Source organism: Mesoplodon bidens, assembly GCF_964165515.1.
Source record: "Mesoplodon bidens genome assembly, chromosome: 1".
Taxonomy (NCBI): Eukaryota; Metazoa; Chordata; class Mammalia; order Artiodactyla; family Ziphiidae; genus Mesoplodon; species Mesoplodon bidens.
This window is the reverse complement of record NC_138176.1, coordinates 35166289-35190058: the sequence shown is the minus strand read 5'-3', so window position 1 is coordinate 35190058 and position 23770 is coordinate 35166289. Positions and strand designations below refer to the sequence as shown.

The 23770-nt window shown below is 54.2% G+C and overlaps 2 protein-coding genes across 2 annotated transcripts; both read left to right on the top strand.

Moving 5' to 3' along the window:
* Positions 1-536: 536 nt before the first annotated feature.
* CYP26C1 (cytochrome P450 family 26 subfamily C member 1) lies at positions 537-8338 on the top strand (the record flags this gene model as incomplete). Its single annotated transcript, XM_081247452.1, has 6 exons — positions 537-740; positions 1265-1489; positions 1980-2255; positions 3621-3779; positions 5740-6069; positions 7961-8338. 6 exons carry the CDS (start codon positions 537-539, stop codon positions 8336-8338), a joined length of 1572 nt encoding a protein of 523 aa, XP_081103578.1.
* Positions 8339-13099: 4761 nt separating this feature from the next.
* Positions 13100-16600, top strand: CYP26A1 (cytochrome P450 family 26 subfamily A member 1). The gene is made up of 7 exons (XM_081235984.1): positions 13100-13297; positions 13491-13715; positions 13969-14259; positions 14349-14507; positions 14993-15127; positions 15645-15797; positions 16071-16600. The coding sequence occupies exons 1-7, from the start codon at positions 13109-13111 to the stop codon at positions 16410-16412; spliced, it is 1494 nt and encodes a 497-aa protein (XP_081092110.1). The 5' UTR covers positions 13100-13108; the 3' UTR covers positions 16413-16600.
* Positions 16601-23770: the final 7170 nt, after the last annotated feature.

Here is a 23770-nt window from a genome sequence, read left to right as displayed (position 1 = left end):
TGTGAATCGGTATCAATCCGTAGGGAGGGAGCCAATACCTATATAAATGTGGCCTGGGTGGGCCGAAAAGGGTTAAAAGGCTGGAGAAGAGAGAGGTGGGCGGGGGTCTACAGTCCGGCTGAGCGCAGCCCTGGTTGGCAACACCGGTGAGTTGCTCCTTTCTTTGCCCTCCTTCGCTGCTTCTATCGAAGGAGTGCTGACCAGGGGAGGTGGGAGGTGCTCGGTTCGAGCGGTCCTGAGGCAGCCGGCGCCCGCGCAAGGGGGTTGCGTTTTGGCCCGGGAGCCGTCGGACTCCGGGGAAAGTCCTGAGCGCGCGGGTCTCGATGAAGGCACGTTCCCTAAGGGCGCGTGGTCACTGCCGCCCTCCGCTGCCCGTCTGCTTTTAGAGCGAAGTCCTTGTCCGAGGTTGTAAATCTCGGTTTTGATCCCCAAGCCCCAGGCCCTTTCCGGACAGAACAGGTGAACACTGCGCGCTGCCGGCGCCGCAGCTCCTGCGCCTCCTGCGCTCGGAGCGGCCTGGCCCCGGCAGGCTCGCCATGTTCCCCTGGGGGCTGAGCTGCCTGTCGGTGCTGGGGGCGGCGGGCACCGCTCTCCTGTGCGCGGGCCTGCTGCTCAGCCTGGCCCAGCACCTCTGGACCCTCCGCTGGACGCTGAGCCGGGACCGAGCCTCTGCCCTGCCCCTGCCCAAAGGTTCCATGGGCTGGCCCTTCTTCGGGGAAACGCTGCATTGGTTAGTTCAGGTGAGCAGTCCGTCGTTTCCGCACCCCAATATGGCCCCTTCTTCCCTATCCCCCACTGGTTCTCAATGTTCCCAGGGTTCGTAGCCAGCCTCTTCCTGTCGCCCAGGGCCCCAGGGAGCATACACGGCCCTGACCTTTGCCCAGCTGCTCCCTCGAAGGGACCGTATGTCACTGGCGTTCTCTCCAACGCAACTTAAGTCCCGACAAAACGCGGGGGTGAACAGAGGGTTTCCAGGACCCTATGTCCTGCCACCATAGAATGGTGCGAGTCTAGGGCGAGTCTCAGCAGTGAGCTCTTTGGCGCTCGTGTCCCCATTCTGAGCCTCAGTTTCCTCATCTCACCAATGGGAACAGGAGCATGTACATTACCATAGGGTAGTCGCGAGGCCCATTTGAGACTGTTTTGTAAAGAGTAAGGCGCCAGCCTAGAGCAGGAGGTTTTTATCAAGCGGCAGTTGGGAGGCCTGGGCTAGATCCCCAGCCGAGGCCCAGCGGCCCCATCCCTCTTCGCTCCTGGCTCGCAGGGCTCGCGCTTCCACAGCTCCCGCCGGGAGCGCTACGGGACAGTGTTCAAGACGCACCTGCTGGGCAGGCCGGTGATCCGCGTGAGCGGCGCCGAGAACGTGCGCACAATCTTGCTGGGCGAGCACCGCCTTGTGCGCAGCCAGTGGCCGCAGAGCGCGCACATCCTACTGGGCTCGCACACACTGCTCGGCGCGGTTGGCGAGCCGCACCGGCAGCGGCGCAAGGTGAGCCTAAAACAGAAGGTGCCGTCGGGACGTCAGACCCGCGGTTTCAGAGAACTTGCTGTGGGCCAGTCCGGGGCGAGGTTAGGGGTACACTGTGAACCTGGCCAGGGCCCTTGACTAACAAGTGGGTGCCACTGGGCCAGCCCCTTACCTTCTCCGGCTTTGGTTTATAAGGCTAGGACTGGGACTTAAAGGTCCTTTCATCTTCGATCTTCTGCGATTCTGATACCAGAAGCGCTGGAAATTCAAACTTAGAGAGGGTTAGCGACGACTTCCTGGAGGAGGTGGCCCCTGTAGCCTGGATGGATGGGAGGGACTGTGTACATCAGAGAAGAACTAGACGGAATGGCGAGAGCAAAACCCAACACATTTGGGTCCGGGTCTCTTAGAAGAGGAGAAAGGGGCCGAAATTGGCCTTTTGGCTCCTATGGAGTCGCGGAGCAGAGGGAGCCGGACGGCTGCCAGGGCTGACCCCGCGCGCTCCCCACAGATCCTGGCGCGAGTGTTTAACCGCGCGGCGCTGGAGCGCTACGTGCCTCGCCTGCAGGGGGCGCTGCGGCGTGAGGTGCGCTCCTGGTGCGCGACCCGCGGGCCGGTCGCTGTCTATGAGGCCGCCAAAGCGCTCACCTTTCGCATGGCTGCGCGCATCCTACTGGGGCTGCGGTTAGACGAGGCGCAGTGCTCGGAGCTGGCCCGGACCTTCGAGCAGTTCGTGGAGAACCTCTTCTCGCTTCCCCTAGATGTGCCCTTCAGTGGCCTGCGCAAGGTACTGCCGCCCCTCCCCAAACCTTCCCTTTGGGGCTCCCTCGGTGCGCCACAGGCGTCACCTCTGCTGGGAGATGGAGGCTCTGCAGTGTGGGGAGGCGGCGTGGTGTGGCGGTGGGCGTCGGGGCTGGCCTCTGTCCTGACTCGCTGTGTGACCCGCGGCGGGCCACCCACCCTCTCTGGGTCACGCCTGAGGAACGAGCTCCAGCCCCAGCAGCCGCCGGCTTCCCGATGTTGGGTCTCGGTGGCGGGCGCCCAGCCAGTCGTCCCAGCCCCTCCCCAGGGCGGCGCCTCCTGGCCTGGCCTCCAGCGCCTCTTTGGAAGACCCGTGGCTGCGGAATGGATGGGAGCACTAGGGCCGCAGACACGCCCCCCACCCCCACCCCCGACCCAGCCCGGCGCCAGCTGGAGAGGGGTGGGTACCGGCTCCCCGCCTGCGGCCCCAGGCCCACTAGTTTCCGGATCAGAGAACCATGGCCTCTTCAAACTTCAGAGCGATGGGCTGGGCCCAGAGAGCAACCGAACTGGGGCTTCTTATTGTGCTGGTGCCCTGGTTTTCAGTCACCTGAATAAAAATAATAGTTATGTATAAACGTACATGCTATATGGGCTGATTGCCTTGGGTACCTTTTCTGATTTAATCCTCTCAGTCTGCAAAGTATTATTATTCTCATTTTATTGATGAAGAAGCTGAAGCTCAGAGATGTTAAATGACTTAACCAAGATCACACAGCTATTAGGGAGGGGGGCAGGATTTGAACGGCATCTCCCCTGACTAAAAAGCCCAAGTGCTCAAAATGCTTCCCCAGGCAGCCGCTTTCACTGTGCTTGCTCCATGAACTCTGGAGGGTCACCCCAGCCCTCTTGCCTACCCCTTTACAAAGGCTAATGTTCAGACTTCCAGTAGTGTCCTTTAAGCCAGAGCTTTCCTGAGCGCATCAAGTTGTCCCTTCCTCTCTGCACTGGTGCCCACTGCCCCTGCCTGAGCCTTGTGCAGGGAAAGAACAATGGACTGACTCCCTGGGAGGGTTCTGTGCCAGACATGGACACTTGACAGCTGTGTGACTCTGGATAATGGCTTGACCTCTCTGAGCCTCAGCATCCTCCCATCAGGAGGACAGTAACTGTTTGCCTTGCCCCAAAGGGGGCTTGTGATCAAGAGAGAATGGTGTGTGGGGTTAATGGACAAATTCCTAAGCATTTATTGAGCCCCTTCTATGTGCCAGGCATGGAGCTAAGCTGGGAAACTTTTAACACCAAGCTCTCAGCAGAGCCAGACCAGCACTGTGGAGATTTTGGGGGTAGGTGTCCAGGGCTGGTCCCCTCAGCCTTCCTGCCCCACCTCCCTTCTCTCCCCGCACATCAGGGCATCCGGGCACGGGACCAGCTGCATCGGCACCTGGAGGAGGCCATTGCAGAGAAGCTTCATGAAGACAAGGCTGCTGCGGAGCCAGGCGATGCCCTCGACGGAATCATACACAGCACTAGGGAGCTGGGCCATGAGCTCTCAGTGCAGGAGCTGAAGGTAGGTGGCGGGAGATTTTTTCCTCCCCTCTTTTGCGTTTCTAGCAGGTCTCTACACACATGCTGCATCCCTGGAGCAACGGAGCCACATCCTGTTTGGGCCCACTTTGAGCCACAGGCACTCCTCAGGGCGAGGGGAAAGAGGAGACCTGGCTTCTACTTATGGCTCAGCTGCACCCACTATCTCTGTGGCCTTGGGCCAGTCACCATCCCTTTCAGAGGAGAGTCCATGGCATGAATCCTAGGCCCTCCCTTACCGGTTCTGGCAGCAAACCGCTCTCCCCCTCCCCCACTTCTCTGTCACTCCATGCCTTTGCCTCTGCTGTCCCCCTGCCTATGAAGCTCTCTTCACCCCTTTTCTCTACAAACCCTAAGGGTTCAGGGTTAAATTCCACAGTGTCCTTGAAGCTCCCCTCTTCCTCCCCAAATCTACACTTCCATGAGCCACCTTGGCACCTGGCACCTCTCTGTTTTGCCACTGCAGAATCTCCTGGAGAATTAGAACCCCTCCCCATGTATGCATAGTGCACATACAATGGAGGTAAGGAGGGAAGCTTTGGAGTGGTCCCTGGACCCACCTGCTCCAGAACCCAAAAAGGAGTGGAGAGGTTGGGGGGCAGGGAAGTTAGAAATGGGAACACCTCAAGCCTTCCATAAGCAACTCCCATCCTTTCTCGGGGCCTCAATTTCCCACTTTCCACTAGCCAGCCACTGAAGGGTGGGGCTCACTCAGCCTGAGTTTCTTCTCCGAGAATGGGACTGATAATCTCTTTCCTGACTCCTGGGTGGCTGTGAAGTCTGGAAGAGTCAAAGGAGTTAGAAGTAGATGAGCAGGGGGCTTATGAGTCAACGGGGGAGCCAGTGGACAGGAGCAGTTCTGGGCTGGGAAGGGGAGTGGTGTGGAAAGAAGTGGATGGTCCCTCGGCCTTGGCAGGGCTGGGGAGCTGGTGACAACACCCTCCAGGTTCTCAGGAAGGGACCCACTGGCCAGAAATCTTCAGTTCTGGCTGGCCAGGGAGGACCTTGGGGCCCCAAGGTCTCTGTCCCAGCTCCCCATCTTGTCCAGGGCAGGCAGTTAGCCTTGGATCAGGTCATTCATTCCACACATATTATTATCTACCTATTCAGTGCCAGGCTCCATGCTGGGCCTGGGGATACAGCCATCAGCAAACTATAGCCCTTGCCCTCGAGGTGCGAGAGGGAGGGGTACGTATTCATCCTATAATAACATCAATCAGTGTGTAAACACAAACTGGGTGCTGCAAGGAAGGAAGACAACACACGGGGAGTTGGGAGGGCAGAGGCAGGCAGTGAGGGCTGGGGCCTGGACGCCGAAGCCACCGGGCCCCTCCGTCCTTACGGCAGTGCACACCAGGAAGAGGTTTAGTCACTGGGACCACCACTAAGCAGGAGGAGCACGATGCTTGCGTTGGTGGGAGGCTGGCGCTGCTGCTGCGGGTGCCTTGGTCAGTTCCACTGCCGTCACTGTCAGGATGCCCAACTGGGGTTGTCAGCAGTGCTGCAGGCAGCGCTGCATGGTTAAGAGCGCTGGACTCCCAGCTCGGCTACTGGGACTGGTGACAGCAGGGACCTCGAGCACCTCTCAGAGCCTCAGTAAAACGGGCATATTGTGCAGCACAGGATCGGGGTGAGTATCGAATGAGTTAGTACACATAAAGCGCTAAGAACAGTACACAAAAAAAGTTCCTGGCATTATCTTTGGGAACCTCCCACGGCAAGTGGATAGATCCTCCTCTTGCTCGTTGCCATCTGTGACTTCCCCAAGTGTCGGACTTGGGATTCAATCGACTCCAGGACCTGCACAGGTAGCCGCGCCACGGGAGCACCCGGCGCTCTGGCCTGTGCGCAACGGAAAATGTGGGGCCCCTGCGCCTCAGTTAGGGGGCCACGAGGCCGAGGCCCGGCTAACGGAGACTCAGCGCTCCCGGGCTGTCTTGCAGGAGTCAGCTGTGGAGCTCCTCTTCGCCGCCTTCTTCACCACGGCCAGTGCCAGCACGTCCCTCGTCCTGTTACTCCTGCAGCACCCGGCGGCCATCGCCAAGATCCGGCAGGAGCTGGCGGCGCAGGGGCTGGGGCGCGCGTGCGGCTGCCTGCCGGCGGCCTCAGAGGGCGGTGCTGGGCCCCTGGCCAACTGCGGCTGCGAGCCCGACCTCAGCCTGGCGGCGCTCGGCCGCCTGCGCTACGTCGGCTGCGTGGTCAAGGAGGTGCTGCGCCTCCTGCCGCCCGTGTCTGGGGGCTACCGGACAGCCCTGCGCACCTTCGAGCTCGACGTAAGTGCGCCGCGCCGCCCGCCCCGCCCCTGCCGCTGGCCGCGGGGAGGTGGGGTAGGGGTTACGACCGAGCTGTCTACTCTTCCCCTCTCCGGGCCTCCGCTTTCCCTCCTGGAAAATGGGCTGAATCCTCTTCCATTTCCCGGGAACCACGGTTGAGGGAGCAAAGCAAGGTTAGGGGCTCTGTACACTTTAGCTTTTGGCAGTGGTCTGGGTGAACCAGTTAGAGCCGAGTTTTAGAATAAAAACATCCTTTTCTCTGCCCAGCACCCCCCTTTCAGCCAGTGAGGCTGGGTGGGGCACAAAGAGAGACCCCCACTATGTCCCGTACCCCATCTCTCTGGCTCCCTCACAAGAAAAAGGGATTAATCACTGTTACCGGTCCAGGCCTCCGGCTGAGGCCGGATTCCAGGGAAGCGGGCTAATTAAAGTATGGGGTATGATCAGGTTGGCATGAGCTGGGCAAGAAAGTTAAGGTCTAGGACTGGCTCCATCTCTCTATGACCCTGGGCAATTCCCTTCTCATTCTGGGCCTCAGTTTGCTCTCTGGAAGGAAGCTGCCTTGGTCCCTTCCAGCTTTGACTCCAGGTGGGGCCCCCGCTGTGCTTTGCAGTAGCAGCATCGGGGGAGGGGAGCCCTAGCACCGCTAAACTGAAGGTGTTTGCCTGAATGGCTGTCCCTGCATCCCCCCTACCACCAGCCCAGTCTCTGGGCGGCTCCAGGCAGAGTGGGCACCTCCTTCCCTGACCCTTAAACAGCAAATGTCCCTAGTGCATTGCATACCAGTATTTGAGGACCCCTAAGGGAATGGGATTGTACCCCTGAGTTGCTGTCATGGAAAGAAAGGGGGCCAGAGCCAGCAACTTCATCACAAACTGGTGTGAAGAAGAGAGTGATCTCTAGCTGAATGACACCAAAACATTTTGGGAGCCGGCATTTGAACTGGAACAGTGAGGGGTTAGGATGGGGACGGCACATCACTGGGAGGGGATGGCCCAGACAAAGGTAGGTGGATTAGTGAGGGGTTTAGAAGTGTCGTGGATGCTGAATCTTGGAATTCAGATGTCATGAGGGCGCTGGGGTGCAAGACCTTAGAGAAACCGCAGGAGAAGGGCACTGGACCACCAAGGTGAATAGAGGCAGGGGTCTTAGCCATCCTCCAGGTTCCAGATGGGAAAACAGGCCTAGAGAGGAGAGGGAGAGTGCCTTGGTGATTCCGAGATCTGTTTGCCTGTGAGAGCCTCCTGAAGCTGTTCAGGCAAGGGAAGCAGGATGCTCGGGACTGGAAGACATCACAAAAGTGGAATAGCTGAAAAAGTTGGAGGTGAGCAAAGGGAGCCTGAAAGCTGCCTTCCAACAATTTAATTCTCATGTGCACCTTTTTAGAGTGTGGCTGCCTGATCTGAACATTACAGCTGATGGGTGGTGAGGACAGAGAGGCAGTTTTCCGTTCAGTCCCAAGAGGAGCTGTAAAATTGAGATGACCATAGAGGAGCTGTCGTTTGCATTGTTCTGACCCAGGCAACTGGTGGGTGCAGGACTAGAACTTAGGTCTCCCGATCTAACGTGAGAACAAAAAAGGCAAAAACAAAACAGTGAAACAAATAATAGAGCACATTTACCCGTTATTTGAATCCTCGCAACAAGATGGGCATTTTTGTTCTCACTTTATCAGTTAAGAAACTGAGGCTCAGAGATGAGCATGTAGCCCATCGTCACACAGCTCACCAGGGAAGGAGCTGATATGGGTATGCAGAGCGGTAGCTTCCGGGTGAGACGCGCCTCCCTGCTTGTTTTCGGAAGCCTGTTTGATATACCCCGGGTGGAGGATCAGTTCGGGCTGGGTTTCCGGGTGCCTCGTGGTCAGGCGGGTCTCCTCACCTCCCCGCAGGGCTATCAAATCCCCAAGGGCTGGAACGTGATGTACAGCATCCGGGACACGCACGAGACGGCCGCGGTGTACCGCAGCCCGCCTGAGGGCTTCGACCCAGAGCGCTTCGGCACTGAGGGCGAGGATGCGCGGGGCGCCGCCGGCCGCTTCCATTATATCCCGTTCGGCGGCGGTGCGCGCAGCTGTCTCGGCCAGGAGCTGGCGCAGGCCGTGCTCCAGCTGCTCGCGGTGGAGCTGGTGCGCACGGCGCGCTGGGAGCTAGCCACGCCTGCCTTCCCTGCCATGCAGACCGTGCCCATCGTGCACCCGGTGGACGGTCTTCGGCTCTTTTTCCACCCGCTTGCGCCTTCGGCTGCGCAGGATGGGCGACGCCTCTGACCCGCTGCGCCGCGGAACCTGACTTGGCCAGTGGCAGCGGAGCACTTGCGGAGCCGCCCTCCTGCCGTTCCCCAGTACCGGGTCGGGCGCACTCTCTAGTTCACCAAACGGTTACCGAATGCGGCTCTCTGCCGGACTCTGCGGGAGGAGACGCGTGAGCCACCGCCACCGCACTGGAGAAGTGCCCTGGCCAGTGGGAAGGTGCCTCCTGCACTCCGCACGCACCCTGAGGAAGGAAAGGTGGTGGGCCAAGTCTCTTAAGCCCTTCCCAGGATTTCGAAGCAGGGATGGAGGGAACATCTCCACTAGAAGCCAAGCCCGGGAGGAGGCGTGGATTGCAGGGCCGTGGGGAGGCTTGTTAGGAGAGGATTGGGCCGTAGAACAATGCGGGACCTGCAACGGTCGCGAGGAAGAGGGGACGCCGGGAGCGCATCTCTGGCCTGGCTTTGGGCCATAGGAAGACACCGAGAAGGCGCCCAACGGAAGGCCTTCAGGCAGCTGGCCTCCACTAGGTGCGCCCTAGCCACTCTGCAGGTCTCGGCAGAAACCCAGAACGGTGGGCGCTTCCAGGGCTCTAAACAGGCTCAACACTGCCGGATTCTGCTGGCGATTTCTTAAAAGAAAACTTCCTAGTTCAAGAACGCGTTTAATCTTTCCATTTATACAAGGGAGAATAGGCAAACGAGAGGACTCTTTAAGGCTGGATTATTTTCATGGGAGATTGAGACATAGAGACGTTTGAGGTATTTGTACCCAAAACAGAAAGGCCAAGAAATAGTTTCCTGGCAATAGTTGGGTGAGGGGGCTACAGCTTAGCTGGGCAGCTGCTCCCTGGTGGGAAAGTGGGATGAGGGGTGAGGGAGACTCAGGAAAGAACCCCTCCCCTTCCCCCAGAAGGACCTACCCTGCATATATCCAGAGAGAGACTAGGAACTGGGGCAGCCTGGGGTCCAGGCTGCTAGAACTCTCTTGAGCATAGCTCCAGGGAGCTGGCCTGTGAATTATCTCCAAGATAGTTGGCTGCAGGAACGTTCTGGTTTACTGCTTCAACCACCTTTATTACAGGGGAGAAACAGGCAAGAGACTGGACCACTCAGCCAGTGCTCTCCTATACCCCATCACTTACTCCCTGCTCCAGCTCCCAGGCCTGTGGCTGCTGCGAAGCTTTTGGCCTTTTATCCTTTCAGCGTGATCCCTAGGTTGGCCTAAGGACTCTCTGGACCTTTCCAACACAGAAGTTCCCAACCAGTGTTTAAATCTAAACCAAGAGCCTCCAGCGTCATTATTCCTAACAGCTCACTGTAACCTGCCACCCACCTTTGGACAGGCTGGGGGCAGTTGGACATGATGGGTGAGTCAGGGAGGTTGCCGCCAAGGCCTGAGCTGACCCCTTAATGAACCAGAAGAAAGCTGGTGCCCTCCTGACCTTACGCTTAAGGTGGATCCTGGGGCCAGAAGGAAAGGGGGAAGCAGCAGACACAGGCAGGGTCGGTAGCTCAAGAGTGCAGCAGGCCCTTCGGAGCTCGGCTGACACCGCCATAACCCCCTCCAGGGCAATTCATCACCCACTGCTGACCACAGGCCCTGGCGCCAGGCCATGGGATCTGCAGGCAGGCGACAGAGCCACAGAGCCGGCAAGAAGTGGCAGATCTGGGGGCCTGCCCTCAGGGCGCTCCTGAGGCTGCAGAGACAACATCTCGGCCTGAGAAACTCCACTAGGCTGAGGTGGTGGGAGGACGAGGGCTTGGGGCTGATTCTGACTTGGGGAGAGAGATTGGGGGAGGGGGCTCTCAGAAGCCCAGACTTAGCTGGTTCCAAGAGACCTGGTTTACCTGCTGGTGGTCTGCACTAACTATAAGCCCCTGTAGGGGCAGCTCCAATTTTGCTCTAATTTCCCATTGATACTTCATTCTCAGTAATTTCCAAGAAAATCTGAGCTCTTGCTTTAGTAGCTCTTGATTCTCTGAGGAAGGAGCAGATGTGGTTCTTGCCCTCCTGGACTTGGCGTGCTCACCAAGGAGGTAGACAGTAAATAAACTCACAGACAAGAGCAAGAACATGTCTGATGATGATAGTGCTGCGGAGAAAATAAAACAGGCCTGCAATGCAGAGTGCCGGGCAGGCTGGGGCCTGGGAAGACTTCCCTGGGGTGACATTCTACTTTGGAAGGAACCAGCAAGCGGTGAGCTGGGAAAGAGGCACCCCAAGCAGAGGGAACAGCAGGTCTAGAACCCTGGGGTGGGGATGAGTGCTCAAGACAAAGGAAGAAGGAGTTGAAAGAAAGGTGGAGGATGCGTGCTTCAGCTGCCTGGGCTCCCCTGACCCCAGTCAGGAAGTCACTCCCCACCCCCCAACCCTTAGCAACAGGCTGTTTTGCAGACATCTTGGAAACTTTTTTTTTCCAGTGAACCCTCTCCCCACCTACTGCCACCCACGAGAAGTTTGGCAAGGTATCTAGATCAAAGTTCTTATTGGGCTGGTAATTTATGGGCCCCTCCCCCTCTTTAAGATGCTCTTTAATGATCCTCACTATCCCATTTAATCCTTTCCTGCCGGTCGCCGCCGCGGGTCTCGATAGGCAGGTAGATTAAAACATTTTTCCCCCTTGTGGCAATTTCCAGCGCGCAGGCCCCGCTCATCTTGTGACCCGGCGCGCGCTGAACTTGGCGAGATGGCCCTGCAGAGTTCACTCGGATGTCACGGTCCGGCCTGCAGGGGTCACAGGCGGGTCAGGCCGGAGGATTGGGACTGGGCCCCAGGTCACGCCCCCCGCTCGCCAGCTTTGCTCACCGGCCGGAGGCACTGTCCAGAAAGGGGCGGGCCCGGGATTTCTGAGAATTACCTTCAGCGCGTCTCGACCCGGTTCCAGTCGGTGCCCCCGAAGTCGTCTGTCACTGTTTAGAGTTGTGAAATCATTAGAAGAAATAACAGTGGGAGAGACCCTTCCCTAGAGCCTCTGAAACGCCAAGTAGGTTTACGGAGAAACGCCGACTCTCCGAAATACATACTGGGGCGACCCAGGCTTGGAGCGTTTCGGCGAGTGTGCGGTCCCTGCGACTCCGCAGACACTTCCCGACCCGCCGGGCTTGGGGACCACCGCGGGAGGGCCGCGTATTTAACAGCTGTCAGGATCAAAGTATATTCCATCCCCGAGGGACGCTTTCCAATGAGTGAGGCGTGCTCCTGGGAGAGCCGGCTCTTCAGTTTTAAACAAACGTATATCATTGCTTCGTTTTAGGCGCGACTGGAGGGTTCATCGCTCAAATCAAAGGGGGCGTGTGGCCCTGACTGGTCCGAGGCAGTTCGGACCCAATCCCACTGGCTCGACCAGGCGGGAAGCAGGGAGCGCACGTGCGCTTCCCGCAGTGTCCGAGCTCCAGGCATTGGCTGCAGGAGCAGCCGATTGTATAGCTGGGCGAAGGCCAGAAGCCTCACTTCCCAGTACGGATTCCCTCAACACTCTTAACAGCGGCCGGCAGAGGCCTGAGTTTAGGACCCAGCCCCCTCTCGCCTGGGTGGCTTTCTGCCCGGTGGGAGCTGGGAGAGCGGAGGATGGCTCCAGTGCCCGGAGCCCAGGTCACCTTGGTAACGAAGCCTAGCGTGCCTGGAGCTGGGAAGAGTATTTGCACCCAGAAGCCCCTTTTGGAAACTCACAGCTTCCCCGTGGTGTAGACAGGTCAAGAATGAGCACCTCCATATTGAGGAGGAGGAGACAGGCGCAAGGCTGTGCGGTAACTTGCCCAAGGTCATTCAAGTGGAGATGGAGCCGGGACTCAGAGCCCAGACTCCGGGCTTTCCATCCATCCTCCATCTCGGTGTCCTTATCCTGCCAGGGCCAAGGACCCTCTTCCCCTCTGCCTAGCTGGAGCTGCTAACCCCAGGGTCCTCGGGATCCGGCCGGCTGTGGCAGGATCGCAGAGCTCTGGTTGCCGCCGAGCCGCGGATGAATTGCCACTGTTGTCCCCCACTGGGGAGTCAAGAGTTAGGGCTCAGACTTGTGCAGGGCTGCACCTGGAGTCCTGAGGATCTGGAGCCTCTCTTGTACCTTAAGTAGGACTTTCCAAGACTTCATGAGTGTGGACCTCCTTGAGGGGCTTGGAGAGCTGGCAATCTATGGTCAGCTGGTCACGACTCCCCGCGACTCTCGCTTGGGTCCTGGCCCTGGGCTCTTCTATGGGATCTTTGGGAGAATCGGGAGGCCTGCGTTTTGCTCTGCGTTCTGCACCTCAGTTTCCCCACCTGTGGGACGAGAAAGCTGGACGATCTCTGAACGCACTTCCCTTTGCTCCCCCAGCAGGTGGAAGGGGGCCCACACGGCGCCTGTAAACGGAAAGCCAGTGCAGGCAGCTCTGGTCTGGGACCGCCCGTCGGACCCGGCGGGAGGGATTCCAAAGAGACCGCCAGGAAGCCCAGGGCTTGGAGTTCCCGCTCCCCAGAGCCCGGCTCGGCCCCTGCCAGCGTCCCAGAGCCCCGCACAACTTGTATGGGCGAAGCAGGCTGCTCCTAGCCCTGCACCCCAGGAGGCGCGCTCCGAGGGAAGCCGCCACCGCGCCGCCTCTGCCTCTGCGCGGAACAAACGGTTAAAGATTTTGGGCAGCGCCTCGAGGGGGGAGGAGCCAGGGGCCCAATCCGCAATTAAAGATGAACTTTGGGTGAACTAATTTGTCTAAGGTAACGTGGGCAGCAACCTGGGCCGCCTATAAAGCGGGCGCGCGGCAGGTTCGGAGCTCTGGCGACGGCGGCAGGTGGCGCGGGAGGTCGCGGCGCGCCATGGGGCTCCTAGCATTGCTGGCCAGTGCTCTCTGCACCTTCGTGCTACCGCTGCTGCTCTTCCTGGCAGCGATCAAGCTCTGGGACCTGTACTGCGTGAGCAGCCGGGACCGCAGCTGCGCCCTCCCGTTGCCCCCCGGAACTATGGGCTTCCCCTTCTTTGGGGAAACTTTGCAGATGGTGCTTCAGGTAAGGGAGATAGGGGCGGGACAGGGCGGTTCCCCGGAGTCCCGGAGCCCGACTCGGCTCCAGGCTTCCACTGAAGCCGGGGTAGGCGCCCCCGGGAGGGAGGTGACTGAGGCTAGGATCAGTACTAGCCGGAGGCTCGGCGCTCCCTGGCGCCCCCTCACTCCCGCCTTTCTCCTCCGCTTTCCTCTCGCAGCGAAGGAAGTTCCTGCAGATGAAGCGAAGGAAATACGGCTTCATCTACAAGACACATCTGTTCGGTCGGCCCACGGTGCGGGTGATGGGAGCGGACAACGTGCGGCGCATCTTGCTCGGGGAGCACCGGCTGGTGTCAGTCCACTGGCCCGCGTCTGTGCGCACCATCCTGGGCTCCGGCTGCCTCTCCAACCTGCACGACTCCTTGCACAAGCAGCGCAAGAAGGTGAGGGGGGGGTGGCGGCGCCTGGGCAGGAAGGGGTACCCGATTCGCGTGTGGGGTTCAGGCAAATAATAGATGCTGGGCGAGCGCCAGCTGCATAAGGCCTCGGCTAGGTACCCTCTCAAACCCAGTGTAGCTTTCCCAGCCGGGAAGTGCCTTGGGTCTGGTGGGGTTGTGGGTTTCCGGAAGGGGGCCCCGGAAGGCGAGAGGGGCGGGTGGGGCCCGGTTTTAACACTCTTCCCTCCTCGGAGCTCAGGTGATTATGCGGGCCTTCAGCCGCGAGGCGCTCCAGTGCTACGTGCCAGTGATCGCTGAGGAAGTGGGCAATTGCCTGGAGCAGTGGCTGAGCTGCGGTGAGAGCGGCCTCCTAGTCTACCCCCAGGTGAAGCGCCTTATGTTCCGCATCGCTATGCGCATCCTGATGGGCTGCGAGTCCCGGCTGGCGAGCGGCGGGGAAGCAGAGCAGCAGCTGGTAGAGGCCTTCGAGGAAATGACCCGCAATCTCTTCTCGTTGCCCATAGACGTGCCCTTCAGCGGGCTGTACCGGGTAAGGGCGGCATGTAGGGTGCGGAGCTAGAGGCTCCGGGAGCGCGGGGTCCGGGCTTCTGCTCACCGCCGTGCGCTCTCTGCGCTCAGGGACTGAAGGCGCGGAACCTCATCCACGCGCGCATAGAGGAGAACATTCGCGCCAAGATCTGCGGGCTGCGGGCAGCCGAGGCGGACGGGGGCTACAAAGATGCGCTGCAGCTGTTGATCGAGCACTCGTGGGAGAGGGGAGAGAGGCTGGACATGCAGGTGAGTGGCAGCTTCAGGAGAGACACGGCGGAGTTTGATCCCCTGGCTTTCCAAGCGCAGTTCCTGGGGTCCCCAAAGTGCCCGCCTGGGGCCCAGGTTCCCAGAGTAGGAAGCCCTCCCAGACCCCAGGGATGGGACACAGAGGTGAGACACCTGGTCCGCGGAGCTGTGGGGAGAGGCTTCTTTCCCTATCCCTTCCAGGTTTTAAAAGGAAAGTTGGAATTTGCAAGATGTAAATAAATAATGTTGGGTGATTATAATACAACCAAGGCTTTAATTTAAGAGTTCCTGGGAGAGTGGCCTCTTACTGGCCTTACTGCTCTAGCTGAACTAAAGGGTCTTAGCATTTTGTTTAAATGGATTTTCTGTCAGCACCCTTTCAGCCCTTCTCATCTTCCCTCCAGGACCCTCAGTTCTATTCTGAGTAGTCGCTCTGTAAAATCGCATGCAGACTTGTCAAAACGTTCGTCTTAATCCACTCTTAGGCACTAAAGCAGTCTTCAACTGAGCTCCTCTTTGGAGGACACGAAACCACGGCCAGTGCAGCTACATCTCTGATCACTTACCTGGGGCTCTACCCACATGTCCTCCAGAAAGTCCGAGAGGAGCTGAAAAGTAAGGTAGGGGAACTGAGGGGGTGGGGGGATTACCTTAAGAAACTCAGCTACTGTCTAGCCAGCTTCCCAAAAGGTAAGTGTCCTTTCCCAATAAAAAAGAAGGAATCTTGAGCTGTGATCCCACTCGGGCAGGGTTCAGCCTTGTTCTTCTCCACGTTTTGCAGAACCTTGGAGATTTTCAGAGAGGTTCCACTTTCTTGGATTTGTGTGTTCAAGGGCATGAATGGGGAACTCCCGGGGGACTGTGGTGGCAGCCAGCAGTGGTGGTGGTGATTGGGGGAGGGGAGAAACTTGGTGGTTCTAACTGGTGAGCAGGACTCTCTTGGAATTGTAAACAGATAGTGGACTTGGGCCCAGGGGTGGAGGCAAATGGTAACTAGCTGCTCCCTGTTTCCCCCTCACACTTTCCCATCATGAGGCCCTTTGGGTCCAGCCACTACTTAAGCCCTGTTTACGTCTGCTGGGCTGATTTTATTGGAGCACAGAATAACCGTTCACCTCTGTGTGACTGTTTTGATAGGGTTTACTTTGCAAGGGCAATCAAGACAACAAGTTGGACATGGAAATTTTGGAACAGCTTAAATACACTGGGTGTGTTATTAAAGAGACCCTTCGGCTGAATCCCCCAGTTCCAGGAGGGTTTCGGGTTGCCCTTAAGACTTTTGAATTAAATGTAAGTTAAAAGTTCTCTCCCTCCCACCCTTACCTTTTGTGTTGTAGTTTTAAATCTCCCTTTGTTTCTCTGTCCTTTGACTTAAATTTCTTAGGCTTTTGATAACATTGTCCTGCCTCTGAATGTCTGTCTGTCTCTCTGTTTCTCTCTCCACCTCCCCCATCTCCTTTCTTTCAGCTCATAACTCCTCCAAGGATATCAGTGATAGATTTTTTTCCTGTTGAAGGTTGAATTCCAGTTTGTCAGTCCTTTGGACTTCATAATCTTTTGCAGGGATACCAGATTCCCAAGGGCTGGAATGTTATCTACAGTATCTGTGATACTCACGATGTCGCCGATATCTTCACCAACAAGGAGGAATTCAATCCTGACCGCTTTCTGCTGCTTCACCCGGAGGATGCATCCAGGTTCAGCTTCATTCCATTTGGAGGAGGCCTTAGGAGCTGTGTAGGGAAAGAGTTCGCAAAAATTCTTCTCAAAATATTTACAGTGGAGCTGGCCAGGCATTGTGACTGGCAGCTTCTAAATGGACCTCCTACAATGAAAACGAGTCCCACTGTGTATCCTGTGGATGATCTCCCGGCAAGGTTCACCCGTTTCCAGGGGGAAATCTGATGGGCGGGAATGCCCAGACCTCAGACTTATTTGAAGAGTACATATGCGTTTTTACCTAGTGTCATGTTGATTTTATTATATTTAATTGCTAAATGTATATTATAATATTTATGTGTCTCTTCTACAGTACCACAGTCTTTAAATATTAAAATAATGAACTGGATAGTTTACAAATAAAGTAAAATCTGAAGGTGCTTGTGTTGCGTTTAATATTCCTGTGGGGGGAAACTCACCGGTTTTATATTTGTATATTTAACCAGATTTCTAAATGTCTACATTCATGGCTTTATTTGTCATCTGTACATATCTATTTTCTGGGAGGAAGAAACTTTAGCTGTTTTTTTCTCTTAACAGTTATTAGAAAGCATATATTATATGTGTGTGAGTCAGTCTAAAGGTAATTTTCTTAAGTTTTTGATGATAATTTAGATTCTCTATTTGGAAAATCTATCAAAGTTAATTAAAAATTTGGGGAGGGGTTTGCTTTACTTTAGGGAAAGCTGAATTTGAAAAGAGAACACTTTGAGAAGGTCATCTAATATAAGACCTTCAGCCATAAACTTAGTATGTTTAATAAACATAATAAATCTATGGTGTTGCACAGTGTCAGAACTGTTTTCTGAAATTAGAGTTTTAGGTAAGACAGTTATTGAGTAAAATGAGACCCCAGATCACTGGTGTGTTTCCTTTACTCTGAAGTTGCATATGAAAACAGTATTGGAAAAGGCCAATCTCTGGTTTAGATAAGCGAGTCCAGGTTTTCTTTATTGAAAATAAGGCAGGAGGAGTAAATTTAACAAACTGACAGATAAAGTTTTTATCTATGCCAGGCAATAGGGTGTGAGCCTGACATGACTGATAAAATGGCCCAGTCATGACCCTGTGAACCTTGGCTAACCTCCGTGAAAGCGCAGTTTTGTCACATTTCTGACCCTGGCATAGCCATGTTCTGAACTGAAGGCCAGACTCTCAATCCAGAAAGGTTAGCCCAGTGACTTGCTTATGCAAGCACATTTTCAGTTTTGAAATGGCACAATCTGCTTACTGAAACTCTGATGGCTTGTAGGTTTTGGACTTTAAATTTTTCATTACAATTTTAGAATTTGGCAATACTGCAGAAAAACTAGGTGGTCTAAATAGGTGTTTGAAAAGGGTTCTGACTACAATGAGAATTACATGTTCTAACTGACTTTAGTTTTTTAGGTGGAACTTGGATTGTAACTTAAGGTTGGAATCCTCTGTTTTTTAAGGGGTGTTTACATAATAATTTATAATACCTTATAATAACCTTATAAATGCCTTTTTTTTAATGAGAAATTACAGGGTTTTTTTTTTTTTTTTTCAGCCAAAGCTTTAGTGTACTGTGATGTACAAAGCTGACCCTACCCACCCCGCCCCATAACGTTCGCCCTGGATCATTCCAGTTAGAAGCACACTAGCCTGAGGACATTATTTCGGATAATTTATACAAGGTCATTTTTTAAGGGTTTCAATACTTTTCTTTTTGCCAGAGGACAGTCAGTGTTTCAAAACCCTGTCTTCGGTGACACCGTGACCGCGTGTCTGTATGAGCATAGTGCAGAAAGAAATTTGAGCCATTTTAGCATATAATTTAATTTTTGAAATCCACCTATATTTTTTACCCAGAGAGCTCTAAGGAAAGTGCTTCTGGGTTGCTTCTCCCAGTGCTACACTTAGCTTAATTAGACTCATCGATTACAGAGTACTGCGGAATTTATCTCGAAAATACGTTAAAAACACAATCTTTGATAATGCGCTTAGCGCTGAGTAAAGGCAGATTCAACGTGTGTTCGTGTGAGGCAGAATCGATGCTTGTGGCTGCCGTGTGGACGTTAGATGGGCCCTGGTCACAATGTCTGGGGCAAGCGTGTTTTTTCAGCCCAGCTTCCTCTGGGTCAGCGTCCGTGCATCACCCAGTGGACAAGTGTTTCAGGAGGAGGTCACTGTTCCAGATTTAGATTTGGCCAGCGTTGTGGAAGGACGGGAGACCACTATGAGAAAGGACTCTTTGGGGGCACCCCGGGGCCTGGCATTGTGATGGAGGGTGCTGTGCCCTCCTGGGCCTTGGGTAGACCTGCCAAACGGGTCAAGTTGGCGGCCTCCGTCTCCCCTTCCACACGTACCCCTGGCCCTGGCTGCCTCCCATCCCCCCTTCTCTTCAGTCAGGAGTGTGGTGCCACCAAGGACAGACCATTGTCAGGACTGGCATATGAAGGCATCCAGCTTAGTCCATAAAGCACCAGCATTCAGAGGGATTGTAGTCTTCACCCAGCTTAGCCCTGGGAGGCCCAGAGAGGGACTGTGATTTGCCTGGGGCCACCCAGGGAGTGGCAGAACCAGGAAAGGCCTCCTGCTGCTTTTTCCTTCTTTTTTTTCCATCATCTAGTAACACCTGCCTGATTTGTCTCCAACTTTCTGTTGCCAGAAGACCCAGCAGTCTCCACATCCTAACTTCCCTTCATGTCCCCTGCCACCACTCCCCTTCCCTGTGACACTCCAGAGATCAATTCTCTTGCAGGCAACTGGGGAAATGGGAGCAGCGACAGGAAGCGGTTGCTCCCCCCTGACCCCTCATCTCCTTCTAGGTTTCAGGGTGCTTTTTGTACCTTGCCACCCCCCAGAGGTCCACAAGGGGGCGGGCTTCTCCCTTCTATGCCAAGCTCAGCGACCAGTGGTTTCCCCACCAGTGTCCATGAAATCCAGGGTCCACAGACTCTGGCCCGGGGCCTGCTTTTGCCCCAGACAGTGAGAGGCTACAATCACCCAGGGCTTAGCAAATACTCAGCCTCAGGCCTGGTCATGGCTTCCCGGCCCCTCTGGAAGAGTCACCCCAGGCGGGGTTGACCTGGACCGTCTTTTAGCTTCTGAAGTAGCCACCATCCACTGCGTCTCTGTGGCTCTGGTTTTGAGCGTTGCCCACGTACTGCCCATTACTTGACCTATGTTGCTTTCACTCTCCCTGGAAAATGGCTCTCGGTTTTTAGGGAGTGGGGCCCATGTTTTTCAAAGGACATAGTCAGGGTTCAGACGACCCTCCCCAGGTCCAGGAGCTGCCCCACAAAAGCACTGTGAGAGGAACTAGGAATGTTTAGGGAGGCTGTGGAGGCCCCACCTTCCAATAGTTGAAGTGCTGCTGTAGTAAATGCGGGTTCAGACCTGTTCTGAAGGACAGAGCATGCACTGAGGAGGGGTAAGCGAGAAGGAAGGAAATGTTAGCACCATATAAGGAAAACACTTTGAGTCAACTAGAGCCCTCTGGTGATGACACAGCCAATAACCTAAGTCCCTCTGCAACTTTTTTGGTCCCTTGCCCCCCTGGATTTCATGGACACTGGTGGGGAAACCACTGGTCGCTGAGCTTGGCATAGAAGGGAGACAGAAGCTCCCTGTCAACTGAGGCATCCAAACTGAAGCCGATAACCAAGCGGCCATAAGGATTCTGACACGGAGGGAAAGGTTGGGTTACATGACTCCCAAATTCCCTTCCAAAATTCAAGAATTGTGATTCTCTGAGACTTGATTCTGTATTAATTCAGCCGCTCAGATACTCATTTTACTTTGAAATGCACGTTAACTCCAATCTAAGGAGACAGGACGTCCTGACATCCTCTTCCAGAGGCATTCAGCAGTCCTTGGTGATCATTCTGTCAAAGCTCCAAGCCAAATGTGGAGGTGGGACCCAGGGAGGCTGATGCGTGTCCTCACAGAGACGCTGAATCCCTGCGTTGATTGCTGGGAGACCTCTCTCCTGCCTTGTGACCTGTTGCTTGCAGGTCCAGGTCCTGTGTCTGCTCCTGCAGCCCCTATGCCTCTCCCAGCTGTGCCATGCTGACCATCCTCTTGACCTGGCTTCTGGGGCAATGCCCTGAGACGTTCCCCAGAGCTCCCTGAAAAGCTACTCAAAGGCAGGAGCTGTGTCTCATCGTTGGAATCCTGTAAATTCATTCTCATGTGCTTCCCTGCCCTCCCCCAGAACACACTCACACATAAGAGGTGTTCTTTGGGAGAAAATGTTTCTTGAGGCCAATCGACGCCATTCACCTCATGTCTCTCCAGCTTTGCGGTGCCATGTTTTTCTTTGAAAAGTGAAACTTTCTTCCTTGGAAAATCTCAGCAGCCGCAAGCTTACACGGCTGTGGTTTAACAGCATGTCACATTCCTGAAACCGATGCTCCATGGGTATTTGGCCAAACAAGCTTTCCTTCTTTTGAAGTAGAGTCAACTCGAGTTAGAACCCTGGGACAGAGTGGAAACTTAGCCCTGGATTACGAGGTGAGTTTTCTGGGTGAGAGTTATCATGTTGCAATATTCATAACCATGCACCGCAGCACAGAAGCTGACCCACAGCTTACGAGTTCTCACCACTGCCAAGCCCCTCCCTAGTCTATCAAGGGGTCAGAAATCTACTCACTCCTCTCTGACCACAGATGCTTCAAGTATTTTATCTGGTCACTAACAGATGTATTTAACTCAAATGCTTTGTGAAAAGAGGACAAGGTACTTCGCTTACAACAGACATTTGACGAAACATGTTGATTGATTCATTAAGTACAGCCATACCATCCAACATAACAGTGATTTATTTAATGATAGAGGAGGGGATTTGGTATTTTGAAATGGAAAGTTCATTTAATCGTCAATTAGTCACAGACTTTTAGAGCTGGAAGGGAGATTATGGATAGATCATCCGAGCCCCTAGGTTTACAGCCGAGAAATCTGAGGCTCCAAGAAATTTAAGGCCACAACAGAGAATCAGGACTGGCTGTCCAGTGTCTGGTACATTGTAGCATTAGTCTTCAATTAAAAAAACATATTGTTTATTTATATACATGTCAGGAATAAAGGGCAGGTGAGCAGATTATTTGAGACTAAATTGCTTACAGGTTCTGCTTCTCACCGTGCCTCTGAGAGCACCTGGGTACAGATTGCAGGCATTTCTGGTGGGGCCGGGGGCTGGGTTTGCGTGTTGGTAGAGCTGGACCCTCAGACATTTTAAGTTTCTTCTACTGCACAGCCGAAAATTGTTTCTGTTATGGGTTAAATTGTATCCCCCTTCCCAGGGGAAAAAAATGCTTAAGTTCGAACCCTCAGTACATCAGAATGTGACCTTATTTGGAAATAGGGTCCTTACAGAGGTAATCAAGTTAAAATGAGGTCTTCAGCTGTGTCCTCATCCAATCTGATTGGAGTCCTTATAAGAAGGGGAAATTGGGACCCAGGGAGATGCACGCAGAGGGGAGATGATGTGAAGACACGCATGGAGAATGCCATGTGAAGATGGAGGACTGAAGTGATGTTATCTGCAGCCTAAGGAATGCTGAAGATTCCTGACAAACCTCCAGAAGCTAGGAAGAGTCAAGGAAGGAGTCCCCTGCAGGTTTCAGAGGGAGCCCACTTCAGACTTCCAGACAAGAACTGTGAGACTTGATTTCAGCCTTCTAGACAAGAGCTGCCTCCGGAACCGTGAGACAATCAATTTTTGTTGTTCTAAGCCACCTAGGTTGTAGTACTTTTAAAAATGGCAGCCCTAGAAAACTAACACAGTTTCCAAAGGCAGGAAACCTTATTTGTGAGAAACAGTGGTTCTCAATGTTAGCATGCATCAGAATCCCCTGGAGGGCTTGCTGAAATACAAATTACTGGGCTTCACCCCAGAGTTTCTAGATTGACCCAAGAATTTGCATTTCTAGCTAGTCCCCAGGTGATGCTGATGCTGCTGGTCCCAGGACCACGCTTTGAGAACCACCGACAGAAAGGTTTCTGATCTCTAAGTCAAGGATCACAGACTCATGGGTGCCAGGAGGTAATTTAACAAGTGATATGAACCAGGGAGAGAAACAGATGGGGAAGGTAGGTGTGTTAATGCAGGGCATACCAGTCCACTCTAAAGGGGCAGGTGCTGCTCAGTCTGGCCTATCCTTGACCTGTAGGCATGAAAGCTCTTCCCATTTTTCAGGAGGTGCTAGAAATTCAGATTTGCATGGGAACATCCTGATGTTTAGATGTTCGTAACTAATTCACATTAAAGAAAAATGTGCAGGTATATGTTTGAAATGGATGGCCAACGGGGACCTCCTGTGTAGAACAGGGAACTCTGCTCAGTGTTAGGTGGCAGCCTGGATGGGAGGGGAGTTTGGGGGAGAATGGGTACATGCATATGTATGGCTGAGTCCCTTTGCTGTGCACCTGAAACTATCACAACATTGTGAATCGCCTATACTCCAATATAAAATAAAAAGTTAAAAAAAATGTGCAGGCAGAATAAAACTTGTTTCTGGCCCTGATGGCTGCCAGTTTGCAACATCTTGGGTCTTTGATCCTTGAGAAGTTTTCAGAGTGCTTGATTGAGGATGGCTTGACTGTGGTTCTGTCTCAGAGTCTCTCATAGGGTTGCAGCTAAGATATTGGCTGGGGCTGTGTCACTTGAAGGCTTAGCTGAAGCTGGAAGATCCACTTCCAAGATAGCTCCCTCACAGGGCTGTTGGCAGGAGGTCTCAGTATCCTGCTATATGAATCTCTCCTAGGACTGCTTGGGCATCCTCACAACATGGCAGCTGACCTCCTTCAGAGCAAGTGGTCTAACAAAGTGGCAAGACAATACTGAAGCCTCAGTATGTTTCATGACCTGGCCTTGGAAGTCACACTCCATTTCCACAGTATCCTGTTGGTTACACAGTTTAGCCCTATTCATTGTAGGAGGGATGTGAATACAAGGAGGTGAGGACCATTGGGGGCCATCTTGGAGGCTGGATACCATACTCAGTTTTTGAGTGGGTGGGTAGCCTCTTCTGCTCTCTCTTAGAAGCATTTTCATCCCTTTTCTGGGCAGTGCTTGATTTCTAATATTTTCATAGTGACCCATCACATATGGGAACTTACAACTGCCATCAGAAAATCTCTATTACAGCATTTCTCAGCGCACGGAGTCTGAGGGGTCATGTGTGCCAAGGTTGCAAGTTGGAGACCCTTGGGTAGAGCCTCAGAGCGAGCGTTTAAGCCCTTCTGTTTGCCAAAGTCTCCAACCAGCCCACTTCCTTCATTTATATTACTTGTCAGGCCACTGAGTTATCTGACCCTGCTCTAATCCAACTGTCCTGTTTCCTAGTACTCAGGACTTTCAGTGCAAAACTGAATAGTCCTGGGAGAAGTCAGATGGTTGGTCACCCTAATCGACCACATTATTTGAAAAATAGGAAAATTCAGTTCAGACAGCAGATGTGAATTGATTAGGTCCTTACAACTCAAAGTACGGTCCATGGACCAGCAGTATCTACATCACCTGGTTGCTTGTTAGAGATGCAACATCTCAGACCCCACCCTAGACCTGCTGAATCAAT